The sequence below is a fragment of the Carcharhinus amblyrhynchos genome, chromosome 6 (genome assembly GCF_965287045.1).
Source record: "Carcharhinus amblyrhynchos chromosome 6, sCarAmb.v2.hapA, whole genome shotgun sequence".
In the NCBI taxonomy this organism is placed as follows: Eukaryota; Metazoa; Chordata; class Chondrichthyes; order Carcharhiniformes; family Carcharhinidae; genus Carcharhinus; species Carcharhinus amblyrhynchos.
The window spans coordinates 28703376-28728672 of NC_137329.1; the positions used below are offsets into that span (position 1 = coordinate 28703376).

The 25297-nt window shown below is 39.4% G+C and overlaps 1 protein-coding gene across 1 annotated transcript in view; it reads right to left on the minus strand.

The window, feature by feature from the left end:
- Nucleotides 1-615: 615 nt before the first annotated feature.
- Nucleotides 616-25297, minus strand: part of LOC145343787 (uncharacterized) — a 37030-nt gene continuing 12348 nt past the window's right edge. Inside the window, exons 3-10 of the mRNA XM_080190121.1 lie at nt 24817-25143; nt 21554-21670; nt 18110-18532; nt 14110-14472; nt 10396-10707; nt 7273-7599; nt 5072-5386; nt 616-3975 (exon numbers count right to left, since the gene is read on the minus strand). Of these exons, the coding sequence (XP_080046247.1) occupies nt 3668-3975; nt 5072-5386; nt 7273-7599; nt 10396-10707; nt 14110-14472; nt 18110-18532; nt 21554-21670; nt 24817-25143 (2492 nt within the window). The 3' untranslated portion in view covers nt 616-3667. The remainder of the gene's footprint in view (nt 3976-5071; nt 5387-7272; nt 7600-10395; nt 10708-14109; nt 14473-18109; nt 18533-21553; nt 21671-24816; nt 25144-25297) is intronic.

Genomic DNA, 25297 nt, shown 5'->3' on the forward strand with positions numbered 1-25297 from the left:
GCGGGGCAGGCTCGAAGGGCTAGATGGCCTACTCCTGCTCCTATTTCTTATGTTCTTATTATGACTGCACTGCGAGTTGTTTATATTCAAATCCAAATACAATCGGATAATAGTCTGTGAAACTAAAGCGCTCTGGAACTATTAGTTTTATGTAGCTTCACTTTTGTTGCCTTTCGCCTGTTTAAGAGTGACCGGGCTCCTGGGTTATACTACTGATTTTACTGATGCACAAACTGTAAAGTCCCCAAACCTGTTACAACTGTCTTCATTGATTGAAATGCTAAAGTTCATTTCAGAAGGTTTAAAGTTTGAATTCTCCACAATCTGACCCTGAAGATCAGTTACTGAAACAGCAATGCAAATAAAACTGCTGCTAAAGTTTCACTTGCAATGTATGTTTGACTACCTTCTAGAATCAGGAACAAATACAATAAAATAATTTAACTGTGGAAGGAGTTACATTGTCAATTGTAGGTGACAAGGCAGAGTCATACTGTGCCCTGTACTATAATTAACACTAATCTCTAAATCTATACATTTTAACGCTGTATTTTCAGTTCTCAAATTCTTAAAAACTACATTAAATGACAACTACAAAATCACGAGTTGCTGTTTGAGACATCTTTATTTTCCTTAAATCAGAACACTGTACATGAAATTTGCATAGAAAAAGCACCAAAACATTAGTCTGTACATCTTTTATCAATTTACATTTATTCATTATATTTAACACATTTTGTAAAAACATCTAAAATATAATTACATAGTTTACATGTTTGTGAACATGCAACTTTAACATCTTGGCACAAGACATGACAGGCATTGGAATCATTGTTGTTTTAAGTTTCAGTGTTAAGAAACTTTGGAACAACGCCAAGCACATTCAATCTGGGCAGATAGTAAAACAGAAAATGTCAATTGCAAAATAGAAAAGATAAAGTTTCATCATACTCTGAGTACAATTGTAAAATTATAAAACACAACTTCTTCCACTATTAAATAACATACTTCCCAACATAGGATAGAAATTAATTATTTAATTTCAGAAAGTAAACTTATTGGGCTGTTAATAAAATGATTTTTAGGAAACATTAATCGAAAAGAAAAGATCATTCAGGTTATCAACAACTCCTTAGTGTTCAAGAGAATTTTCAAAGTGGTTTTCTGATCAATTCAATTCGGATCCTCTTTACCATAAATTGGAATAAAATAGCTTGGCTACCTCACATCATAATTCATGACAATGACCATCTAGAATGGTCCATTAGTATTGCAATACTCTACATTATGGCCAATTTCCAAATAGATCCATCAGCTCTAATACTGGGAGGCTGCCAGTGTTGGAGAAGCAGCTAGACATGATGGCGACCTCTGGCTCGCGAGATCACATTTAATACTAATTCTTATTTTCATCAATTTGCCAGGCCACTTCAGAAAGTACTAAATGCATCAAGGGAATACTAAGTGATTAGAGAGACCAAAGATCTTCTGAGACCTGAAACTGTTAGTATGAGTCACCTAATGTGGGAATGCAGTCACATGGAGGCAAGGCTGATTCCCTGATAATGTGGCAGCTTCTATGGTGGTGTTTCTTTTGGTGCGAGACTTAAATGATTAGATTTGTTGAATTAAATCTCATAGCTTGCATCATGACATTTACAGAATCCATTTAGATAATAATGTGCTTTTTGATTCTTCCTAGTGAAGTGCATGAGCTCACATTTCCCCACGTTAGACTCCATTTGCCAGGTTTCCACCCAGTTACCCATCTATATATATCCCGTTGCAGATTCACAATATCCTCGTAACATTCCTTTCACCCTCTCTGTATCATCGGCAAATTTGGAAATCTTTACCACCCCACCCCCAGGTCATTAATGTTAATAGTGAACAATTACACGCACCTAAAAGCTGTTGTATCTGTTAATTATATTACATTTTGTAATAGTGGAGACTTTTAAATTGGATGAGACCACAGTGACAAAATCTTTTAGTGCTTTTGAACTAGTGCCATATTGTGCCTTTGTTTAAAAAAGGATGCGGAGGAAAGCCTGGGAACAATAGGCCAGTGAGCCTCACGTCTGTGGTGGGTAAATTGTTGGAAGGTATTTTGGGGGAAAGGATCTACAGGTATTTAGAGAAGCAAAGATTGGTCAGGGACAGTCAGCATGGCTTCATGGTGGAAAATCATGTCTCTCAAATTTGATTAAGTTTGTTGAAGGGGTATCCAAGAAGGTAGATGAGGGCAGTGTAGTTGATGTCATCTACATGGACTTTAGCAAGGCCTTTGACAAGGTACCGCATGGTAGCTTGTTGCATAAGGTTAAATCTCACGGGATCCAGAGTGAGTTTTCTAAATGGGTACAAAATTAGTTTCTTGACAGAAGCCAGAGGGTGATTGTACAGGGATGTTTTTCAGACTGGCAGCCTGTGACCAGCTCTGTGTCTCAGGGATCAGTGGTGAGTCCACTGTTATTTGTCATTCATATTAATGATTTGGATGAGAATATACTAGGCATGGTTAGTAAGTTTGCAGATGATACCAAGATTGGTTGCATAGTGGACAGTGAGGAAAGTTATTTCCAATTGCAAAATGATCTTGATCAATTGGGCCAATGGGCTAACGAATGGCAGATGGAGTTTAATTTAGATAAATGCAGGGTGTGCATTTTGCTAGATTGAACCAGGGCAGGACGAATTCAGTTAATGGTAGGACATAGGGGAGAGTTACAGAACAATGTTCATAGCTCCTTGAAAGTGGAGTCACAGGTGGACAGAGTGGTGAAGAAGGTATTCAGTATGCTTGGTTTCATCAGTCAGAACACTGAATACAGGAGTTGGGACATCTTGTTGAAGTTGTACAAGATATTGGTAAGGCCATACTTGGAATACTGTGCACAATTCTGGTCACCCTATTATAGAAAGGATATTATTAAACTAGAAAGAGTGTAGAAAAAATTTACTAGGATGCTCCCGGAACTTGATGGTTTGAGTTATAAGGAGGCTGGATAGACTGGGACTTTTTTCTCTGGAGCGCAGAAGGCTGAGGGGTGATATAGATGTTATAAAAAAAATGAAGGGCACAGATCAGCCTAATAGTCAATATCTTTTCCCAAAGGTAGGGAAATCTAAAACCAGAGGTTTAAGGTGAGAACAGAGAGATACAAAAGTGTCTAGAGGGACAATTTTTTCACACAAAGGGTGAGTGTCTGGAACAAGCTGCCAGAGGTAGTAGTAGAGGCAGGTACAATTTTATCTTTTAAAAAGCATTTAGACAGTTACATGGGTAAAATGGGTATAGAGGGATATGGGCCAAATGTGGGCAATTGGGACTAGCTTAGGGGTTTGAAAAAAAAGGGCGGCTTGGACAAGTTGGACTGAAGGGTCTGTTCTTATGCTGCAAACCTCTATGACTCTAGTAGTGCTTCAATGAGCTTCCAAGGTACAGAATCATTATTTGCTCTCCATCGCTGAAGAGTCACACCGACTCAAAAAGTGAACTGTTTCACTCTCTATCGGTACTACTAGACCTGCTGGGCTTTTCCAGCATTTTCTGTTTTTATTTCAGGTCTTCACCTCCTCAAGTTGGATCTATCATGTTTAATTGTTCAAAAATGGCTAGTATTAAAAGTAAATTATCAAGCTGCACGGAAATTGCAGATCATACCTAAACACGCAGAGTGAACATCTTCTCTATAATATCATTGGTTTTCGCGTGCCGAACTTCACAGCTGTATTCTGCTGTACCCTCATTTGCAGTGACAGACAACTTCGTAACTGTGGAATAAAGTCCCTTGCTGTCAATTATGGGTGTTTCGACACTTTGCTTATCCTTGTATTCCGTCCATCCCTTGCTCCAAAGAATATGTATGTCCACTGGGCAAAAATGTTCAACCAAGCAAGTAAGAGTTATATTTTCACCATTTTTGGGATGAGCAGGGTGACACTTGATTTCTGACACTTTGGGAATCACAGCTGTGAAAAATGCAGAAACAAAATGTAACAAAATATCAACTGCAATCAGACTCCCTAAAAATACATTTATTTTTATAGTTTTAAGGATTTAAAATGCTTTCTCTGTAACTATTCAAGATGAACATTTATTTTAAATTCCAAAGAGTGGTACAAAATAATAAAAATTCACTTGCACAATGAAATGTTATCTGTGATACCCTGCCCCACCTTTGGCTTCGCCAATGGAATCTGCACAGAAGTCACTGTCACAGCGTAAACCTTGAGTTAATTTATCCACTATTCTCATTTTAAAAATAAACGAAAAGGTTGGCCTGCTCAATCAGGATTAACCGTAACTTTAGACAGTCATCTGGAGTTTATAGAGACTGCACTATAAATTAATTTTGACAAGTGTGGAGTCTCAGTGCTTCAGAAGAAATATGAAAATTTAATGATTTTTTATATAGCATTTCTGTTTTGTACATTTTTCATATTTCCATTGATCCCATATGTTTATTGAAGCTTCTTGTATGCTTTTAATGTGAATTATATTTATTTTTGTTTTTACTTCCAGCTTTGATATCTGCACGCATCAGTGAAGATCCTTCAATCTTGTTGAAGTCTGCAGGCTACTAGACCTGTTCACAGATGTCTCAGATTCCATGCTAATAGAGTCCATCTAAGATTATAGAATCATAGAAGCACTACAGTGCAGAAGGAGGCCATTCAGCCCATCCAGCCTGCACCGACAGCAATCCTACCCAAGCCCTATCGCCATAACTCCCTGTATTTACCCTGCAATTCTCCCATTAGCCTGTTTTTAGTTAATGGTGAGATTCTTCATTGTTGCTGAAGTGCACCCAAAGAGTTACACAGACAGTTACTGCCCCAGCTTAATTTAAATTGGGCCAATTTAGATGAAGCTGGGAAAACTCTCCTGAGAAACCCACGAAAGGTTCATTCGCAACTGTACATGTGGTGAATAATGAAAACTATTCCTTTGTTGTTCAGCAAAACAGGGTGATCATCTTCAATTATATATTTATTTTCATATGAATTATCAACAAAACCTGCTTTTCCAAACATATATACAGATAAATGAATGACATACACTCACCTTTAAGTGGCAGTTGAATACGTCTTTTGAATACAGGTACATCAGTTTTAGAATTGTCTTTGTACACAAAGTATAAATCTCTTTCAAAGTCTTCTGCAGTCACTATAAACTCCAGGTGACTGTCTATTTTGTATGTGTTTTCACTGCTACGCACAGGATTTGAATTTTTGACATCTTTAATGCGCTCAGATGCTTTATACCATTCAACTGTAACATCGTTATGGGGAATTTCATACACTGAAGTCGACAGAAATAAAGGCTGGCCATACAAAGGGTCCTCTGGCTTCATCTTGATCTTTGAAAACTTTGGCGAGCCTATAAACAGAGAAAAATAATATATTTAATTAATACAAAAGACCAAACTAAGCCACATCCTATCTGCCAACATGTCATTTTAATTATTTTTTGGACGGGTCATATTGACAAGGCTGCTATTTGTTACTCAACTCCATTCACCCTCAAAGAGGTGATAAACTGCTGTATCAGGTTCCCGTAGATTATAGGTAGGGAACCTGCATACAGGTAGGGAATTTCAGGAATTTGGCCTAGGTGTAGAAGGAACGGCATTGTACGTCCAAATCATGTCCTTCCAGGTGTTGAAGGTCACAGGTTTGGGCAGTTTTGACAACTTGTTGCAATGTTTCCTGTACATAGTTCACATTGCACCCACAGTACACCACAGGTGGAATAAGAGAACATTTATACTAGACAGGGTGTCAATTCGGTAGCCTGTATTAGTTAATGGTGAAATTCTTCATTTATGCTGAAGTGCACCCAAAGAGCTACACAGGCAGTATTCAATCGCAGCTTTGTAGAAGTGGAAAGTTCCTGGTGAGTCAGGTGAGCCACTCACCACAGAGTGTCAAATCTCTTGTGGCTGAGACATTTATGTGGCTTATCCAATAGTGTTTCTGGCCGTTGGTGACTCCAGGATATTGACAGTGATGGTGGGGATTCAGTGATGATAATGCCATTGAACATCAAGGGGATGTGGTCAGGTTTTCCTTCATACTGTTATGAAGAAATGTTACATAAAATATTCATCTATAACATGATCGGCTGAACATTTTTTTTTCTAACCAAAGGATACTGGCTATAGCAGCCACTACGCTGAATTAGTGGAGGATAACAGCTGCTTTTGTAGAGACCCTTAATCTATGCAGCTCTCAGAGAGGGGTCACATGTTCCAACTCTTGGGTGAAAAAAATATGCTGGGTGTAAGACAATCAGAAAGTTAGCCCATCTCTCTTCTGAAACCTCTCTCATCAAAGCTGAGCTGTCTGTAATTTGAGACTTTATTGCTACAAACCAAGAGTTCTCAAAGGAGAATTCTAAATCAACCAGCCATGATCGCAGGTAACTGCTCCAACGCGGAATGGGATTCTTCAGCTCTAAAACAGAAGTCCTCTTGGACGATTTGTGAATTTTTTTTTCTGACTTGCCACTTGGCCAATTTTATTTTAAGATCTGGCAGTTAGAATTTTTTCTCATTTTGTGCATGTTTGGTGCATGTTGTTTTTGCATCAGGGCTATTAGAACATATTGGCACATTTTAAAACTTCTGTTAATTTTTTTCTGCACTTATACCTGATTAAGCTTCAGCAATTAAAAAACTAACTTGAGTAACTTGGCTGGCTTATTTCTTCCACCGAGCTATACACAGTTAAATATATAATTGCATTGGCCACAGCAGCTTCCTTTAAAATTCAAATTCTGTCACAATTAACTCAGGAATGGGATAAAGAAAGGAGTCAGTTCACTCCTGCTAACCTCATTGTAACAATATTCAGAAGTTAAACATAGTAAGCAGACCTTTCATTGTTGTACATGGTTACCTTAGGCTCCACAGGTTAAGATGAAGCAGAAAATGGTACTAACATTGGCAAATTTTGTATAATTAGGAGCAGCCTCAAGGGGCCAAGTGGCCTACTCTTGCTCTTAATTTGTATGTTTGAAAAATATACTTTTCAATAATGTTAATTAAACAGTGGCAAATTGAGCCACTCATTCAGAACAAATAAAATGAAAGGGAAGATATAACTGCACAATTAAGGTGATGTTTTAGTATTTCAAATACATTTTTGTCAACCTCTCACAGAGCAAGAGACAAATCCTGTAATCAATTCACAATAGCTTCCTCATTAAGGTCTTTGAAAAATTACCAACATGGCTCGCTTCACCACACAGAAAAAAAAACTCACCTTTAAGAAGTAGTTGATAACATTGCTTAAAAGGTTTGGTTGAAGATTTGGAATGACAGACTTCAATTCTATATTCAGCTTGATGATCATCAGAACTTGGAGTCATGGTTACCGTGGAGATGTTGTTGTACAGACCATTTTCACACTGTGATGTTCCCGTAACTATTCTGTGTTTTGCATCTTCATTTATTCGCATCTCATTTCTGAACCATTCAACTTGAATATCCTCTGGATAAAATTCACTTATCTTACAGGTTAAAGTCAATTCTCTCCCTAGTTCAGGGGTAGCAGGATTGCAGGTAATTTCAGAGACTTTGGGAAAAGATACTGAAATAAAAAGAAATACATTAAGAAAAACTGAAGTACAACATTCCAATATTTGTTGCAAACATAAATACCAAAAATTGTGTAACAAACTATGTTGAATTTATTCAAGGCTTGTAACTGGAAAGCAGCAAACAAGTAGGCTATTCACATTTGGTGCTACATTTAGATAGCCCCACTTATGCAAACGAGTTTTAAAATTTTAAATTAATGTTATTCTCCAGGTTAGTTTATCATTGCAAAACTCCACAGAAATAGTTACTCAGCCTTTCTTTCCAAAAATTAACTATATTTTACCACTAGAACATCATGCAGGTCAAGAAAATTGTAGCTTCAACTGAGAATAGTCATAACTATCAGAAGATTGTCACTAGGAATTTGGCACATTACCTAAACTTGCAACAGAGTAATTGGGTTATATATAATTTAAAACACTGGGAAAATAGACAATGTAATAATCGTGCTGCTGATTTGTCATTCCACAGTAGGAAAATTAGTGATTATTTTCCAAACCTTGCTGGATTCCGGGGAAGTGCCAGAAGATTGGAAAACGGCTAATGTTACGCCGCTGTTTAAAAAGAGTAACAGGCAAAAGGCAGGGAATTATAGGCCGGTTAGTTTAACGTCTGTTGTAGGAAAAATGCTTGAATCCGTTATCAAAGAGGAAATAGCGAGGCATCTTGAAAAGAATTGTTTGATAGAGCAGACGCAGCACGGATTCGTTAAGGGGAAGTTGTGTCTGATGAATTTATTGGAATTCTACGAGGATGTGTCTAGTGCGGTGGATAGAGGGGAACTGGTGGATGTGGTGTTTCTCGATTTTCAGAAGGCGTTTGATAAGGTGCCGCACAAAAGGTTGTTACAGAAGGTTAGGGGGCATGGAGTTGGGGGTAAGGTGTTAGCGTGGATAGGGGATTGGCTGTCAAATAGGAGGCAGAGAGCGGGTGTCAATGGCTGCTATTCGGATTGGCGGTTAGTGACTAGTGGAGCGCCCCAGGGATCGGTGCTGGGGCCTCAGCTATTTACCATTTATATAGGTGATCTGGAGGAGGGAGCCGAGTGTAAGGTGTCAAAATTTGCTGATGACACAAAGATAAGTGGAACAGCAAATTGTGCTGAGGGTATAGAAAGTCTGCAGAGGGATCTAGATAGGCTGAGCGAGTAGGCGAGGACCTGGCAGATGGAATACAATGTTGGCAAGTGTGAGGTTATCCACTTTGGTAGGAATAATAGTAGAAAGGACTACTACTTACAGGGCGAAAAGCTGCAGCATGCTACAGTGCAGAGGGACCTGGGGGTCCTTGTGCATGAGTCGCAAAAACCCAGTCTACAGGTGCAGCAGGTGGTCAGGAAGGCAAATGGGATGCTGGCCTTCATAGCGAGGGGGATTGAATATAAAAGTAGGGAGGTCTTGCTGCAACTGTACAGGGCACTGGTGAGGCCGCAGCTGGAGTACTGTGTGCAGTTTTGGTTGCCGCACTTGCGCAAGGATATTTTGGCCTTGGAGGGAGTGCAGAGGAGGTTCACTAGGCTGTTACCGGAGTTGAGGGGGTTGAGCTATGAAGAGAGGCTGAATAGACTGGGCTTGTACTCGTTAGAGTTTAGAAGGATGAGGGGGGATCTTATTGAGACGTACAAGATGATGAAAGGGATGGATAACGTAGAGGTGGAGAGGTTCTTCCCGCTCAGAAAGGATAGCAGGACTAGAGGACACAGCCTCAAGATAAGGGGGGGCAATTTAGAACAGAGTTGAGGAGGAACTTCTTCACTCAAAGGGTGGTGAATCTTTGGAATTCTCTGCCCATTGAAGTGGTGGAGGCTACCTCGTTAAACATATTTAAGATGCGGGTAGATAGGTTTTTGGTAGGCAAGGGGATTAAGGGTTATGGGGAGAAAGCAGGAAAGTGGAACTGAGCCACTTCAGATCAGCCATGATCTTATTGAATGGCGGGGCAGGCTTGAAGGGCTAGATGGCCTATTCCTGCTCCTATTTCTTATGTTCTTAAATATTTGTTTCTCTAGTAAGATTTACAAAATCAAGGGCTTGGGTCCTAATTTTACGGGTACACCTGCCTCGAAACCAGGGCGGGCGAGGCTCATAGAACGGCATTCTCAGTTGGCCTTGGACGCGATCTTACGAGCCTTGGGCAGACGTGCCGGTAAAATCAGGGCCTTAATGTCTGGCCAAGCATAATTTCCTGGGCACTGATCACGTTTTTGAGAAATAAGACATTTTAATGAACAATACCATTTCACCAATACCAGATGTACTTTTAATATGCCTAGTAAGAATGTAACCCAATTTCTTGCACCCGGTTTTGTGCCTTTCCTCTCCTCTTCACCTAGATTATTTTAAGTACAGCATGCCAAAAACTTATAAAGGCCCCAGGAACAAAAAATTCCCATCAACGCACCAATAGCTTCAAAACTGAATTTAATTTTGATGACAGTAAGCTGATTTTACCACAGCCAAAGTAAGATAGCTACCAGCATAACCTGTGTCTCAGCTGAAATTTGCCCTGAATAATTACTTGTAGTAGTGAAATTCTCTTACAAACCTATTTGGGGTACCATGAGGTGCACTTAACCATTTTGTACCATTAGAACACTTTTAAATTCCAGTAGTGCTCTTTGCACAACAGAAACAGCTGATAACTACATTTAAGCATGAAAAGTTAAAGGTGGGGAACAACATCATTAATTTTACTAAATCCATTTTGTGAAATTAGAATGCAAGATAATTTGATTATAAATAAGACATCCTCATTTTTATATTTTTAAAACTAAGAATAAACATACCTAAACTTTCAGGAATATATTCTGCAAACCTTGGATACGCAAGACTCTCATGATGAACCTGGCACTTATATTTACTGCTTAGGTCTGATAATGTTGTAGTAAATGTGCATGAACTGGTAAGTTCATACAACACACTTTCAGGATTTTTAACTATTTCAGATGTTTTTGTATCCGTAATAACATCTTCATTTTTCAACCATTGAACACTAATATCTTTAGGGTAAAATGAATGCACTTTGCAGGTCAAAGTCAATTGATCTCCAATTACAGGGTTCCTTGGCTCACTGATGATTGCATTAAGAGTAGGAAAAGCTGCAAAACATAAATCAGTAGATCATTAGTACAGGTACACATAAATTTACATATACATATCTCCAATATTGGCAATATAGAACACTGGTCGAAGGCTGGTAAAACCCATCTGGTTTACTAACATCCTTTAGGGAAGGATATCCGCCATCCTTACCTAAACTGGCCTACATGTGACTCCACAGCCATAGCAATGTGGTTGACTCTCAACTGCCCTTGGGTAGCTCAGGATGGGCAATAAATGCTGGCCAACCAGCAATGCTTCTGTCCCACGAATAAATAAAGAAAGAAAAGAGCTCTCCATTTTCAATAATGGCCAGAGCACTACCTTTCTTCTTTGAAGTAGAACAGTCTCTTTGACATCCACCTTAAGAAGAATGAAGCCTCACTTAAACAGTCCATTCAAAAGAAGATGTGACAGTAGCGCAATACTCATTACTGTAATCTCCAACATTCACTACCAACCAAGTCAAGCGGATATTGGAATAGGAAATGGTAAATTTGTATAAAATATCAAACAGTGTATATGGGCATGTGTTGAAAAGGTACAGATCAACTCCGGCCTTGCACAAAGTTAGTTAACGTTTATTTATTAGGCACAAGTAAGGCTTACATTGACACTGCAATGAAGGTACTGTGAAATTACCCTAGTCGCGACACTTCGGCACCTGTTCGGGTCAATGCACCTAACCAGCATGTCTTTGGACTGTGGGAGGAAACCGGAGCACCCAGAGAAAACCCATGCAGCCACAAGGAGAATGTGCAAACTCCACACAGACTGTGACCCAAGCCAGGAATTGAAATCGGGTCCCTGGTGCTGAGGCGCAACAGTGCTAACCAATGTGTCACCATGCCACCCAATTGATTAGATCCACTACAGTTCATCTATCACTGCAATAGGTCCACAGCAGACACCACCACCTCAGCCCTACACTCAACCCTTGTACACCTGGATAACAAGGACTCTTATGTCAGACTCCTATTTATTGACTACAGCTCAATCTTGAACATCATTATTTCTACAAAACTCATCTCCGAATTCTGTGGCCTAGGGCTCAGCTCCTCCCTCTACGACTGGATCCTAGACAGGTGGTGCCGGAGGAGATTGATTATTATTCAGAATGGGAAAGGAATTTTTTTTAAAGCGTCAAAATGTTTTCCAACTGATTAATTAGGAAATACGGCAACCAATTTGTGCACAGCAAGTTCTCACAAACATCAATGCAATAAAGACTTGATGGTATGTTTTTAGTGATGTTGATAGAATAAATTACAACAAAAAAGTAAAAGTAAAAGAGATGGCATATTGGAATTGAAAGTAAAAAACACTAGGAATGAACAGCAGGTCCACTAACAGCTGTGAAAAGAGATGTGATTATTTTAGGTTTGGACTCTTAACGATGAAGGGAGTAGATTCTGCAATACCATTTTCCACTGTGTTCCATCAACATTAAATTCTAAGTTAAGGTACAGAATCAACTCTATGTAAGGGCATTAGTTCCAACTCATTGAGCTTTCTTATCACAACAATCTTCCATTTTTTTCACTATTGCTACTCTTGTATGACAAGGACAGCTTATAATGAGATGTCTGGTTTTACTATCTATTCTGTGGCTTCTCAGTGGAGAAATGAGATGCCTCCTGCAACAGATGTTAGTGGAAAGGTTGTTGCGATGTATTCCATTGCCAGGAGAAATGGGATGCCTCCTGTAATAGATATTAGTGGAAAGGTTGTTGCGATGGGTTCCATTGTCAGGAACCAATGGTCACAATCGCTCCCCAGATTGTGTGTGCCCAATGAGGGGCAATGTTGAGTGCCATCCACTGTTGTGTTGGAGGTCGAAGCTGGTGACCTCTGTTGTTCGATCACTGATGACACGTGGGTTTATGTTGCACGCGCCCACAATTCTGTCCTTCTGGGTTGCACAATAACGGATGCATGGATATTAGCTGCAGTTTCCCAGAAAGGTCAGCACACTTTTAACATTCTTTGCAGTTTTTCAACACCTTATGGATGGCAGGCTGAGCAATGTGAACTTAAATGACTCTGACATGTCCAAGATCACCATGTACACAGCAAGTTCTCACAAATATCAATGCAATAAAGACCTGATGAAATGAAAGAAACTAATTAATACTGAGAACAAGCCTTTAAAACAACAGCACAAGGCTAATGCATCTAATGGAACAGTGAGGACAGAAAGCAGAACCTCACCATGTGCAAGGAAAGCAAAAGCTTCACGAAGCTGGATTTAAAAAAATGGGAAATCTGAATAGAAAAATATCTGTGATAAATAGATAATAGAATAAGTGACAGTAAATTGAAAAATTGCTGCCTTAATGGAATTGGAATTGTGAGCAATTGCAGGGCCATGAGGCAGAGCTGTATTCTGCAGCACTACCCTTTTCACATCCACCAAATTCCAGGATGTCCATCTATATCCATGACATTTCACTGCTGATGCAGACATCAGCACTGAAGGCAGCAAGTAGGATACACACAAGCAACCTGCGCATGCTGGAATGCCACTTCTGACCTCCACCCCATACAATATGGCTTTCAACCCAGACATAACTCTCACTTACCAGCTTTTTCTCATCAGCGTCATTCATTAAATAAAACTCTGGGTGCACCTGTTGTGAAAATTCACTGCAATACTAGTAGACGTTATTCTTAAGACTGTGATCCCTAGTTCTGGACTTCCCCAACATCGGGAACATTCTTCCTGCATCTGGCCTGTTCAGTCCCATCAGGCTTTTATATGTTTCTATGAGAATCCCTTTCATCATTCCTTTAAATGACAGTGAGTACAAGCCCAGTTGATCCAGTCTTGCTTCATGTGTCAAGGGGAAACACCTCACACCACAAATGTAACATCAGCCCTTTTCCTCCAATGATGTACAAAAGTACTCCATATGTTATATTACAAGAATAATTCTTTATGAAATTTGAATGAAATTTTTTAATAAACTTAGATTCACACAAATTTATGGAGGTTATCTGTAATCCAGAAGTCTGGAATAGGGTAGTGTCATGATTTAGCACATTATACTTTCACCTCTGGATTTAAATACGTTCAAAGAAAAAAAAAGATGATCTCCCCCTTTTAATGCCCTATACGTCCTACACAAGCAAAGTTGGAGTCAGCTCAACACCTGATGGTCTAGGATCCAAGGAATAATTTCTCACAAAAAGGCCACAGAGGGTTAACATAAGAAGTGATCAAATTTGCAATAGTTGCTCACATCCATTCAATTAAACATTTGGAAATGCTTAATCCTGACAACAGATGCCCAAAATAGATGTTTGTTCTGTCCCCTCATATTGAAATTCCTCGTAGCAATGTTAGAAGAAGGAAGGCACCAATACATTACAAAAGAGAATCAACAAAATGTTTCTGTTACCTTTTGCATTCAGTCGAACAGACTTCTCCACTGGATCTTTCAAACCAATGTGTCCAACTTCACAGGAATACTGACTGTTTTCATCTCCTTGGATTGTTGCAGTAAAGAGCAGCATGCTGCAGACACTGTGAGTGTGGTCAGGATAATCAAATTTAATCATTAAATGGGTATATTCCTTCACATTGAAATTCTCTTCAGCTCCATTATCGTGTTTCAGCAAAAGGACTTTCTCTCCATCTATTATTTTATACCATAGGATCTTCAGAGGGTGTGGCTTGAAGAAATTTATCGGACAAGTCAGCATCACAGAATTGTTATGGTGCACAACTGGAGGTTTAATTATGTTAGCCAACTTAGGAGGAACTGAAGAGGGAAAAAAGACACAAAGCATTCAGTTTTAATGGTACAACTTCTCAAGATAAATGTTATTGGTTCATCTTTTTATAATTAGAGGATATTATCTATTTATGTATTAAGCAAACAATATTGTGTCCATTATCTTACACCTTTTCATTTTTCTGTAAGTCATACAAGTGATCTGCTCTCTGTTCTACCTCCTGCATCCTAACCCATGCTGCTGCTCTTGTTTTTATCACGTACCAATCCCCCAACACGCCAGCAATGCCATTCCAAATTCAGGACAAGCATAACAAACAGATAACGTCACTCAGGATGGAATTGGAAACATGGGACCAGCTATATGTTCCACCATCTAATTAGATATCGGTGTTCACTAGCTTAACTCCAAATAAAATAGAAGTTGGCCATTCAGCCCCTTAAGTCTGTTATGTTTCACATTTCATATTCCCCTCTACGCCCAATAATCTTTGGTCTGATTTCCTCACCTAACAAAAATCTATCAACTTCCATCTTAAAGACGTTCAATGGCCCAGCTATGGCTTTGGTACTCAAGTTGGCACTCAATGACTCTTTTGAAACAGAGAGTTCAAAAACACACAACCCTCAGAGAAACAAAATTCCCTTCATCTCACTCCTAGAAGGGCAACCCCTAATTTTAAAACTGTGCTCCCTAGTATTAGACTTGCCCACAAGAGGAAACATGCTTTACACCACCCCTTTGTCAACACTGCTCACTTCTCATCTTCTAACGTCTAGGGGAAATAAGTCCAGTCTGCCTAACCTTTCCGAATTACACACACATTCCTGGTATCAATCTAATAAATCTCCTCTGAACTGCACAGATTATTTGATGGGGTCTCAACAATATCCTTGAAACTGAACCATAAAATCCTTATTTTATTGTTCAATTCCTCGTATAATAAAGGATATAATTCCATTAACATTCTTAATTTCTTGCTGTACCTGCATATTAATTTTTTGTGACTTATGCGCTAGAAAATCTAGATCCCTCTGTACCTCAGGATTCTGCAGCCATTTAAGTAATAAATGGAGTGGACTGGTGGCAAAGTGCTTAGTACTGCTGCCTCACAGCACCAGAAACCTAGGTTCAATACCTGGCTTGGGTCACTATCTGTGAAGAGTCTGTACATTCTCCCAGTGTCTGCGTGGGTTTCCTCCAAGTGCTCCAGTTTCTTCCCACAGTCCAAAAGACGTGATTAGGTGTATTGGGCATGCAAAATTTTCCTTCAGTGTACTCGAACAGGCGCCAGAGTGTGGCGACTAGGGGATTTTCACAGTAACTTCACTGCAGTGTTAATGTAAGCCTACGTGTAACCCTAATAAATAAACTTTAAACTTAATTCTCTATTTTTTCAATCTTTCTGTTGAAGTGAACATCTTCACTTGTCACATAATATACTCCATCCATTCATCTTGACTCCATAACTCATAACTACAACAGAGACTATAATTCAATTGTACTTCATTGGTTGTAAAGAGCCTTGGCATGTCATGAGATTGTAAAGGACATTATTTAACAATGCTTTCTTTCAATGATCCTGCCCAACAAAAATCTATCATCCTCAACTCTGAAATATTCAAACCAACCTAACCTCAACAGCTTTCCCAGCCCAAAATTGCTCCAAAATTCTAGACTCCTTTGCTAATGGGGAAAAAAAATTGGTCAGAATCTCACCTCTGACTCCAGGGCAGTGACAGAAACAGGAGATTGTAAATGTGATGGAATAGAGGGAAAGAAGGGAGAGGCAGGCAAAAAGGGACACTCCCAATAACTCAATTGCATTATTTGCTGAGAATCACCTCGAGCAGATTAAAATCAGATAAATAACCTCATATTCTCCAACTATCCAGTTATTTCCCAGTCTATCAATAAAATAACTTTTTATTTACGGCTAAAAACCAAAGTCAATGGGTTTGAAAACGAACAGCATGTCCAACTTGAGCACCAAAGCCACAGAAGGGAGCAAATTGAGGCCAAGGAGCCTTCATCTCATCCAAAGTGACACTAACATCCTTGTGAAGAGGATAAATAGGTCAGCAAGAAGACTATAACAAGTATGTTGAGGAAGTGGTGAGAAAAATAGGCTTGAGATTAGAGGGGGACAAGCCGTTGGAGTAGAAGCAGAAGGCTTAATTGGGAAAATGCAATGGTAAAATGTTAGACGAGAAAGGGTCTTTAAGGTAATGAGAAGCAAAAAGAATAAAAAGATAGCAAAAGCTTATAACTAGGAAAAAGGAAATAAAACAATAAACCAAACAGAAAATTGGACTCAAAATTGAGTGGTATGTAAACAAATGGACGAAGCAGTTAAAACAAACTGAATGAACTGGTAGCTTATGGATATGATATAGCAGCTATAATCAAAATTATTTAAGGTTTGGACAAACTGGGAACTTAATATTCCTGCTTAAGCTTCTTCAGGAGAGATGCAGAAGGAAAAAAGTGAGGTCAAGTGTGCATTAAGCATTTTATCCCACTGTTAAAATGCAAGGATATTTTAAAGGCTTAGGTTAGAACAAAATCTATATGGGTAAAGTTAAGGAAAAGAAGACAAATGTTTCTGTGTACTGAAGTAGGCCAGCAAATAGTAAAGATAAGATAGCAGATGAAATATGTCAACACCTCAGACAGACATAAGAATAATTGGGTAATACGATGGTATGATTTTAAGTTGGTAAATAGGACCATGGATCAGCAGTGAAGATTTTTCAAATGTTAGATGAGGCACAAAACAATGCAACAAAGGAAGGAGTGGAGGTAAAAGATAAACGGGAAAGAAATATGACAAAACTAGAGCTAGAGTGTGATAGAAAATCAAAACATTAAAAAAAAAGGTGAAAAGGGTGCAAGGGCCAGAAAAGCTGCAAAACGGTTACAAAATGATATTGAAGTCTATACTATTTCCTTTTAAAAATATATAATTTATGGTAGAACACTCCTTTCCTACTTTGTGCCATTAATTAAAAAAGTCATAATGCTATTAATGGAAAAAAATCTATAAGACTGCGTTTTGGCATTAGGGTTAGAAGAGGAAACACTGAACTACAAAGCAACATGTTTTATACCTTGTTGCTGGTAACTAATGACTAAAGACTTTTCTTAAGGTTCCATTCTGTTCTCTGCTGGATTGCTGAAATTCTCCCCCACTCCCTCCACAATTTTTCACAGCCTTGGTTCCAGGTATATTCTAGTCTATTGATGCTATATTGAACATTTCAGTGCTGCTGTCCCTCCAATTTACCTTTTCAATTTCATATAGCTTTATTTCTTAAGTTAGTAAGCATATAACTTAAAAACACTCAGATAGAATTCTAGATGGATAATTTTACTACAATACATGTAATTTTAACACAGTCATCTATGAGAGGAGGGCAAACTTTGTCAAGAGGCCCACTCTCACTGAAACAACATGGCAATATTCAACTGGAGAAGCATGTGGACATCCATAAAAGGTTGCTGCAAATATCACTAATCATTAATTTGAAAACTCAAGAGTGGCAGATCTAGGAGTGGCAGGTCTTGGGTTTGCAACATTTAATATGATCACAAAACAGTGGAGATTGGAAAGAGTTCAGATGTTCTACCTAATGGAATAGTAGATTTTGATTAAAATCTTACCTCCCTTAATTTTTAAGTCAATCTTTCTGGCGATGCCTTCACTGTCAGATGCATGCATCACTTTACATGTGATTTTTGCATTATTGTCCACATTGATGTCAGGATAAACCTCAAGAACACTGGAAAGGCTGAATGTTCCATCATCATTTTTCTGGAAACTGACTGCCTTGACTTTCCATGCCATATCATTTTCATTTTTATTACCAGTGCTTTCTAGTTTCCTGTCACTGATGAAAGGGAAACGGAATATGTCGTTTTCTTGCCATTCAGCGATCAACTTAATTTCATTGTCATTGCACCTCTGCAAATACCAGCTGATAGTAATAACATTGGGTCGATATCCAGACACTTGGCACACAAACTGTGCAAGTTCTTTGTGTAAAACTTGTGCAGGTCCTTGAATTTGTGACACTTTTGGTGCAACTAGGAATAAAGAAAAACAAAGCATTTTCAAGTTGAATCATTCAGAAAGGTTTTTCCAGCATTTTATTTCAGATCTCTGGCATCCACAGTATTTTGCTTTTATTTCAGAAGTTTCAAGATGTGAGGATAAATATAAAGAGCACCTGGAAAGAGTGCTAGACAGGCAGATCTTTGGCAATGGAGCATAGAAAAAATTTCAAAATATAATAGGTCATTAAGGAATAAATGAGAAACAACAAAAATAATTATCGCTGCTGGCCAGGAGAATATACTGTAAAGGCTTTTCATCTTGCACTCATCAGGTCTTGTTAATTTTTATGAAGGTGAAGTATTTATCAGAAACTTCACTCAGGATTGTTTGCAGCAACTCATTTAATCATTTGGCCAATTCATGTTGTGCTGAATCAGTCAAGATAATGCATAAAGCTCTAAATCTCCTAACAACATTCTGGGGGTTGCAATTGACCAGAAACTAGAATAGTTATTTAAATACAGTGACTTCAAGGGCAGGTCAGAGGCTAGGAATCCTGTGGCAAGTAACTCACCTTCTGACTCCCTAAACTCTATTCACCATCTACAAGACACAAGTTAGGAGTGTGATGGACAATCTTTACTTGCCTGGATAAGTGCAGCTCCAACAATACTGAAGAAGTTGGACAATGATTGGGATCCCTTCCACAAATATTCAATCCTGCCACCACCAACGAACAGTGGCAGTGATGTGTACCTTCTACAGGATGCACTGCAGAACACACCCAAGGTTCCTTAGGTAGCACTTTCCAAACTCACAACTGCTACAATCCGTAAGGATAAGAGTGCATGTCATATGGGAACACTGTCATCTGGAAGCTCCCTCTAAATCACATCCCATCCCGACTTGGAAATATCACTGTTCTTTTACTGTCACTGGGGCAAAATCCCGGAACGCTCTTCCTAACAGCACTGTGGGTGTATCTACACCACAGAGATTGCAGCGGTTCAAAAAGGCAACTCATCACTACCTTTTTGAAGACAAATAAAGATGGGAAATAAACACTGGCCTAGCCAAAGTTCACTTCCTATAAATGAATTTTTAAAAAAACTTTTTGTGCATCTTGGGCAACCTATATAAATGTGGATGCAGTGAACCATGGGGAACAATGGTCACAGAATCATTTTTCACTAAAAAGATTTGTTCGTGCAATGAAGTGGAAAATTGAAAAATTTCTCAAGAATTATGCAGTCATCAAGACATATCTGAAGGTCAGAAAGAGATATTCAACTTATTAGATGGAATGTATCTCAAACTTAAAAACACATATTTATGAATTCAATAAATCCCCCACAACATTCACTGAACTTATAAACCCAGCCACTTGTGCATCTGAATTCAACTTTATCACTTCTAGGCCCAGTTCTTGCTAACATTTTTGTTGGTTTCCAGGAGAAGCACTTCTTTAAGAGAATGACCCCTAACTGCCTACCACATTCATACTTCTGAGAAGTAGATTAAACATTTGCTATATTTGAAGCTGCAGGTAAGAATTTCCTTAAACATCTTAATGGGCTCCATGCCACATTCAAATTCACCTTTGAAGTAGAACAATCTAATGAGCTTCCTTTCCTCAATTTTCTAATTGAGAAATCTGACAGTTGTCTACTACCTATTTTTACTACTACTGCTACAAGCCTACTTTCTGTGGTGAATATACATGTCGATACAGGACAGCTCCAGACCCTACAAGATTTGTCTTCTTGGCAACCTCAGTAATAAGTCCCGAGCCACGTGCTCATGAAATCTTGATGCCAAGAAAGGCCACATCAAAGCTTTCCTGCAGGAAACTGGCTACCCTGATCAGGCCATTGCTTGCTGACAAACTCATGAATAGGCCCCAAGGTTAACAATTCTGGTACCCTAGAAGGACAAGGTATCAAAAGAATTTGAACAACAGGTGAAGCTAGCTGTTTCAAGCCGCTATCATGCAGTAGCAATGAGTGGTATTCACCACCAACAGGATGCTGCCATTAAGCCAAAAAGATCAATGAGTAATGTGACTTGAGTTCCTGTTCCAGTGAGATGCCAGGAATACAGGCCTTATATTCCAATATCTGGTGGATCATAACAAACAGCACATACCTTTGGCTGTTCTCAACAGGCAGAGTATGGACTGCACTCAATCAGCCAGTGCTTGCAGAGCTCAGAAAACAGGGTCAAACATTAAACGTAATTCTGGAATCAGGCAGCACTTACTTAAAAATCCAAACTGTGCTGTTTCAGTCATTTATAACAACCATTTCAAGGTCATCTGTTGCGGTGGTGGGGGGTGGTTTTTACAATGGGGCTCACTTACGCTTACCAGAAACTACAGCTATTCACACAATCACAGAGGGTCATGTCCTCTGTGAACAAAAATAACAAGTCCAGGCATTGCATCTTTTTCAATGAAAGAAAAGCTTGGGGGTGAGGCGTGCAACATTTCCCTGGGGTATTCTCATAGAAACGCCGTGCGCAAAATCGACTTGGCTAGTTTCAATTTAACCTAAAACTTGCAAACTGTTAATGGTGCATTCTCCATGGCAACACTTCCAACAATCAACGCTCACCTGCCAATCAATCGGCACTCCTTCTTCATGATAAATTATAGTTCCCTTTGAAATTTGGCATTCTTGAGATTTTATCTTAATGAGCGCAAAACAAAAAGCTTCAACAGTTTCTCTTTTTGTAGCAATACAGAAACAATTATGTATTTGCATTACAAGCCTGTGGAGTGGTTTCAAAGCCAATGTGCCTGCAAACAAATTTGGCTGGAACTGCCATAAGCAGAAGCAAAAAACAAAATCCTAGCAAATTTGAGATACCATTGGTTAACCAGAAGATGCACAAATTTGCTGCAATAACGGCAACCAACCAGCAGTAAAAGTTCTCAATGCACAGCTTCCCTCCCCAGTCCATAACCCGAATTTCCTTTGGTGTCATCTTACTGTCAAGGCTATTCCCTAAACTGTCCAAATTGACACACAATGCCTAGAATGCAGCCTTACCTTTATATTTGAACCGCATAAAGAGGAAAATTCCAAGTGCTATTAAGGCAACAGAAATAATAATACTCGCAATCACGCTTCCGACTATTGATGAAGTTGACAGACGAATTTCTGCTTCTGTAAAAGAAAAGTTTCATATTTCTCACACAACTGGTTTCAATTGTACCACAATTCACCCATGTAATATTGTAGAACAGGATAAAGAATAGTCAATAAATATTTAGCACAGCTCTGGGCCAGCCAGTGCTCACGGCTAATTGGCATTTATTTTCAAACCCAAACATCTTATATTGTTTGTACCCCAATTGTGTTACTTGGAAAACTGGTTACTTGTAACATAAATGCAGTGTTCCACAAGGGTGAGTGCTGAAACTGTTATTTATAATTTACACTGATGTTTTGGAATTGAAAATGTGAGAAACGCAGCTCACAGTCAAACAATTTAGTCAAGTCAAGTTCCGAAGGAGCAAGATATTTTATTTAACGTTCTTGCAAGACCGGGTGTCCAATAAAATAGGCACACCTTACATAGATTTGCAGCACATTTTATACTTTTTTACAAGCATTGTAATGGCTTTGCAATGTGTTGTTCTCCCCTAATTGGTGGTCCCTGTCCCATCTATGTGTTGTCATTCCCCTATTGGCTCGAGGTGCCCCAAGTTTCCATCCCCTCTACTCCCCATCTAACAATGTCTCCTGTTATCACAAGAGTGAATTAGTAAACTCATCCGTCTTATCTAACACTGTTACACGTGCTCACAGAAAACATGTAACTTAAGATCAAAACTTGCAACTGATACCAAACATCAAGAGGGCATAGCTAACACTGAAAAATACTGCAACATAATTAGAGAAGATATTGGAATATTTGCAGACCAGGTATTTAAAAATAAACTTTAGCCTCAATAAATGAGGTGCACTTGTGAAGAAAAAACAGAATCATCATCTGCACTTTACAATCATAAAAACACAATGAAGTAGAACTGCAAGAGGATCTCAGCAAAGAGGTGAACAAATTGCTCAAAGCAGCATTGCAACAAAAAGCATTTAAAAAGTAAGGAAAACTCTGGGATTTATTTCTAGAGGTACAGAATTTGTTAAACTTGTATAGGAACCTGGTCAGGTTGCATTCAGTGTATTATGTACAGTTCTGGTCATGTACTAGGAAAAGAGACACACAATTATGGGAGAAAGTGTGGAAAAAAAATTATAAGGATGGTACCAGAACTAACAGATTATTGATGAAATATTGAATAGCTTGGAGCCATCATCTTTGGAAACCAGAAGACTTGTAGGTGACCCGATAGCGGTCTTTCAAATTACAGATCAGTTGGACAAGATAGAAATGAAACAATGAGGGCAATTCTCCCACCCTGCCGTGCTAATTTTCTAGCACTGCGTGGTGGGAGAATCTCACATCAAGACATGTGTAGGATTCACACATGCGTTCCCGCCATGTGCGCATCTCCCAGCGCTGGATTTCTGGTGCCATCTGATTTGCGCTGGAAAACGACAGGAACACCAGATAAGTACTTTACATCTCACTTTAATGTCATTTTAATGCTATTAGAGGGCCCAGAACGGAATTCTCTGGGCCCATTAACATCTCCTACCCCACAAGGAGTATTTAAAGTTAAAGTCTTTTTATTAGTCACAAGTAAGGCTTATATGAACACTGCAACGAAGTTACTGTGAAATTCCCCTAGTCACCATACTAATGGCACCTGTTCGGGTAAACGCACTCAACTAGCACATCTTTCAGACTGTGGGACGAAACCAGAACAACTGGGGGAAATCCATGCAGACACGGGAAGAACATGCAAACTCTACACAGACAGTGGCCCAAGCCAGGAATCGAACCCGGGTCCCTGGTGCTGAGAGGCAGCTAATCACTGTGCCACCCCAGTATTTCATTCCAGCGGGGTTCAGTCTAGCTCCCCACTTTCGGGAAACTAGCAGCCCAACACCACTGCAGTGAAGGGGGAGGCAATTGGGGCCCCCCCTAGGGGGTCGGGTGGTATAGGGTGCCATCCCCTGGGTATGGGGACCCTGGCAATGCAAGCCCATACCCATGGAAAACTTTGGCACTGTCCACCAGGCATCGGGCAGTGCCAAGGGGATGGGGCCAATAGGAGAGTGTGCCCTGTAGGGGGGTTCTGTTGCCACTCTGCATGGGGATTGATAGGGGCTGGAGGGACGCCAGCAATCAAGACAGATCAGGACTGCTGGGGGGAGGTGAGCTGAAAATCAGGCGGGCTGGGAGGGTAGGGGGGTATTGTCACTACATGTGGGGAGTTGTTGGAGATCAGAGCCATCCAGGACAGGAAGGGGGTTCAAGGCTGGCCTGGGAATTGCCAGAGGGCCCACAATCAGGCTGTGGGGACCTGGGGTGTGGGGGGGGGGGGCAGGGCGCGGGCAGCACTGTGGGTTCCCAGAGCTGGCCAATGACCAAGTTGGCTACTAAAACAGGAAGGCTGACTGTTTGGAGCCACTGCGCATGCGCAGAGACTCGCTGATTTCAGCACCCAGGCAGGAATAGGGCCCGGGCCCTGAAATCTAATGATATACATGCTGGCGGCCAATGCATTGCACAAAGTGTAGGAGATCCCAGTGTGAACTCCCACTAAAAAAGACAGTGTGAATTACTCCAACTTACAACCAGTGTGGTTATAAACACCAGCAGAATAGCCGGCTGAATGGCCTCTTTCAGTGCTATATTTAATTTGCAACTTGATATAAAAAACTTAGGTGAGATTGGAGCCAAGTCTCAGAAACAATCATTTTCCATTCAAAAGATTTGTTCAGATAAAGAAGTGGAAAATTGAAATCAATTAAACTTTCTCTAGATCAGGCAGTCATCAAGATGTATCTGGTGGTCAGAAATAGATGCTTGGTATGGAAAAGGTGTTCAACTCATTCGATGGAATGCTAATTTTGTATTTAAAAATACATATTTATGAATTTGATAAACCTCCCACATGCTTAGAACTGTAACAAAATAATTATTCATAATATACAAGTAATCTAATTAGATCACATCAATAGAAAGAAGTTGATTGAGTTAAATATCAACATTTTTGTAAAAACATATCTTAATAAACACAAGAAAGTTCAAAATTCATTAGCTGTCAGCATCAAACAAATCCATCTAAAAGTTTCTAATTTAGTTGTTTCCACAAAAAGTAAAAACTGCAGTACATTGGATAACGATAAGCATTTCTGAATAAAAAAAGTTATACTTTGCATGTGTCACTGCAACTGACCTTTCAAAATCACCGAAGCTTTCACAGAGAGGGGCTCGGAAAACGTCTTGTGTGTGACATGGCATTCGAAAATGCTGCCAATGTCTTCTACACGAGGTTCCAACCTAACTTCAGTGGTTATGTTACATGTTCCATCAGGGTTTTTGACTGGCGGGGCAATGCAAATGTCCTTTAATAATCTTGTCTTTTCTCGTGACGGGATTATCTGAAACCATTCAGCACTGCTGTCACAAGGATAATATCCACTTAACTGACAACCCAAGGCCATCTCTCCCCCCGTGCCAACTTCCACGATATTTTCTGAAATCACAGTCACTGTAGGACGTGCTGCCAAAATAGAAGGATACAGTTAGTGTCACTAACAATTGTGGCTACACTTGAACAGTAATGCATTAGATTGGATATGAGCGTGCTAAACTAAATTAGTGAAGAAATAGCAGAGGCACTGTTAGCTATTTATATAAATAAATAATTTGTAAAT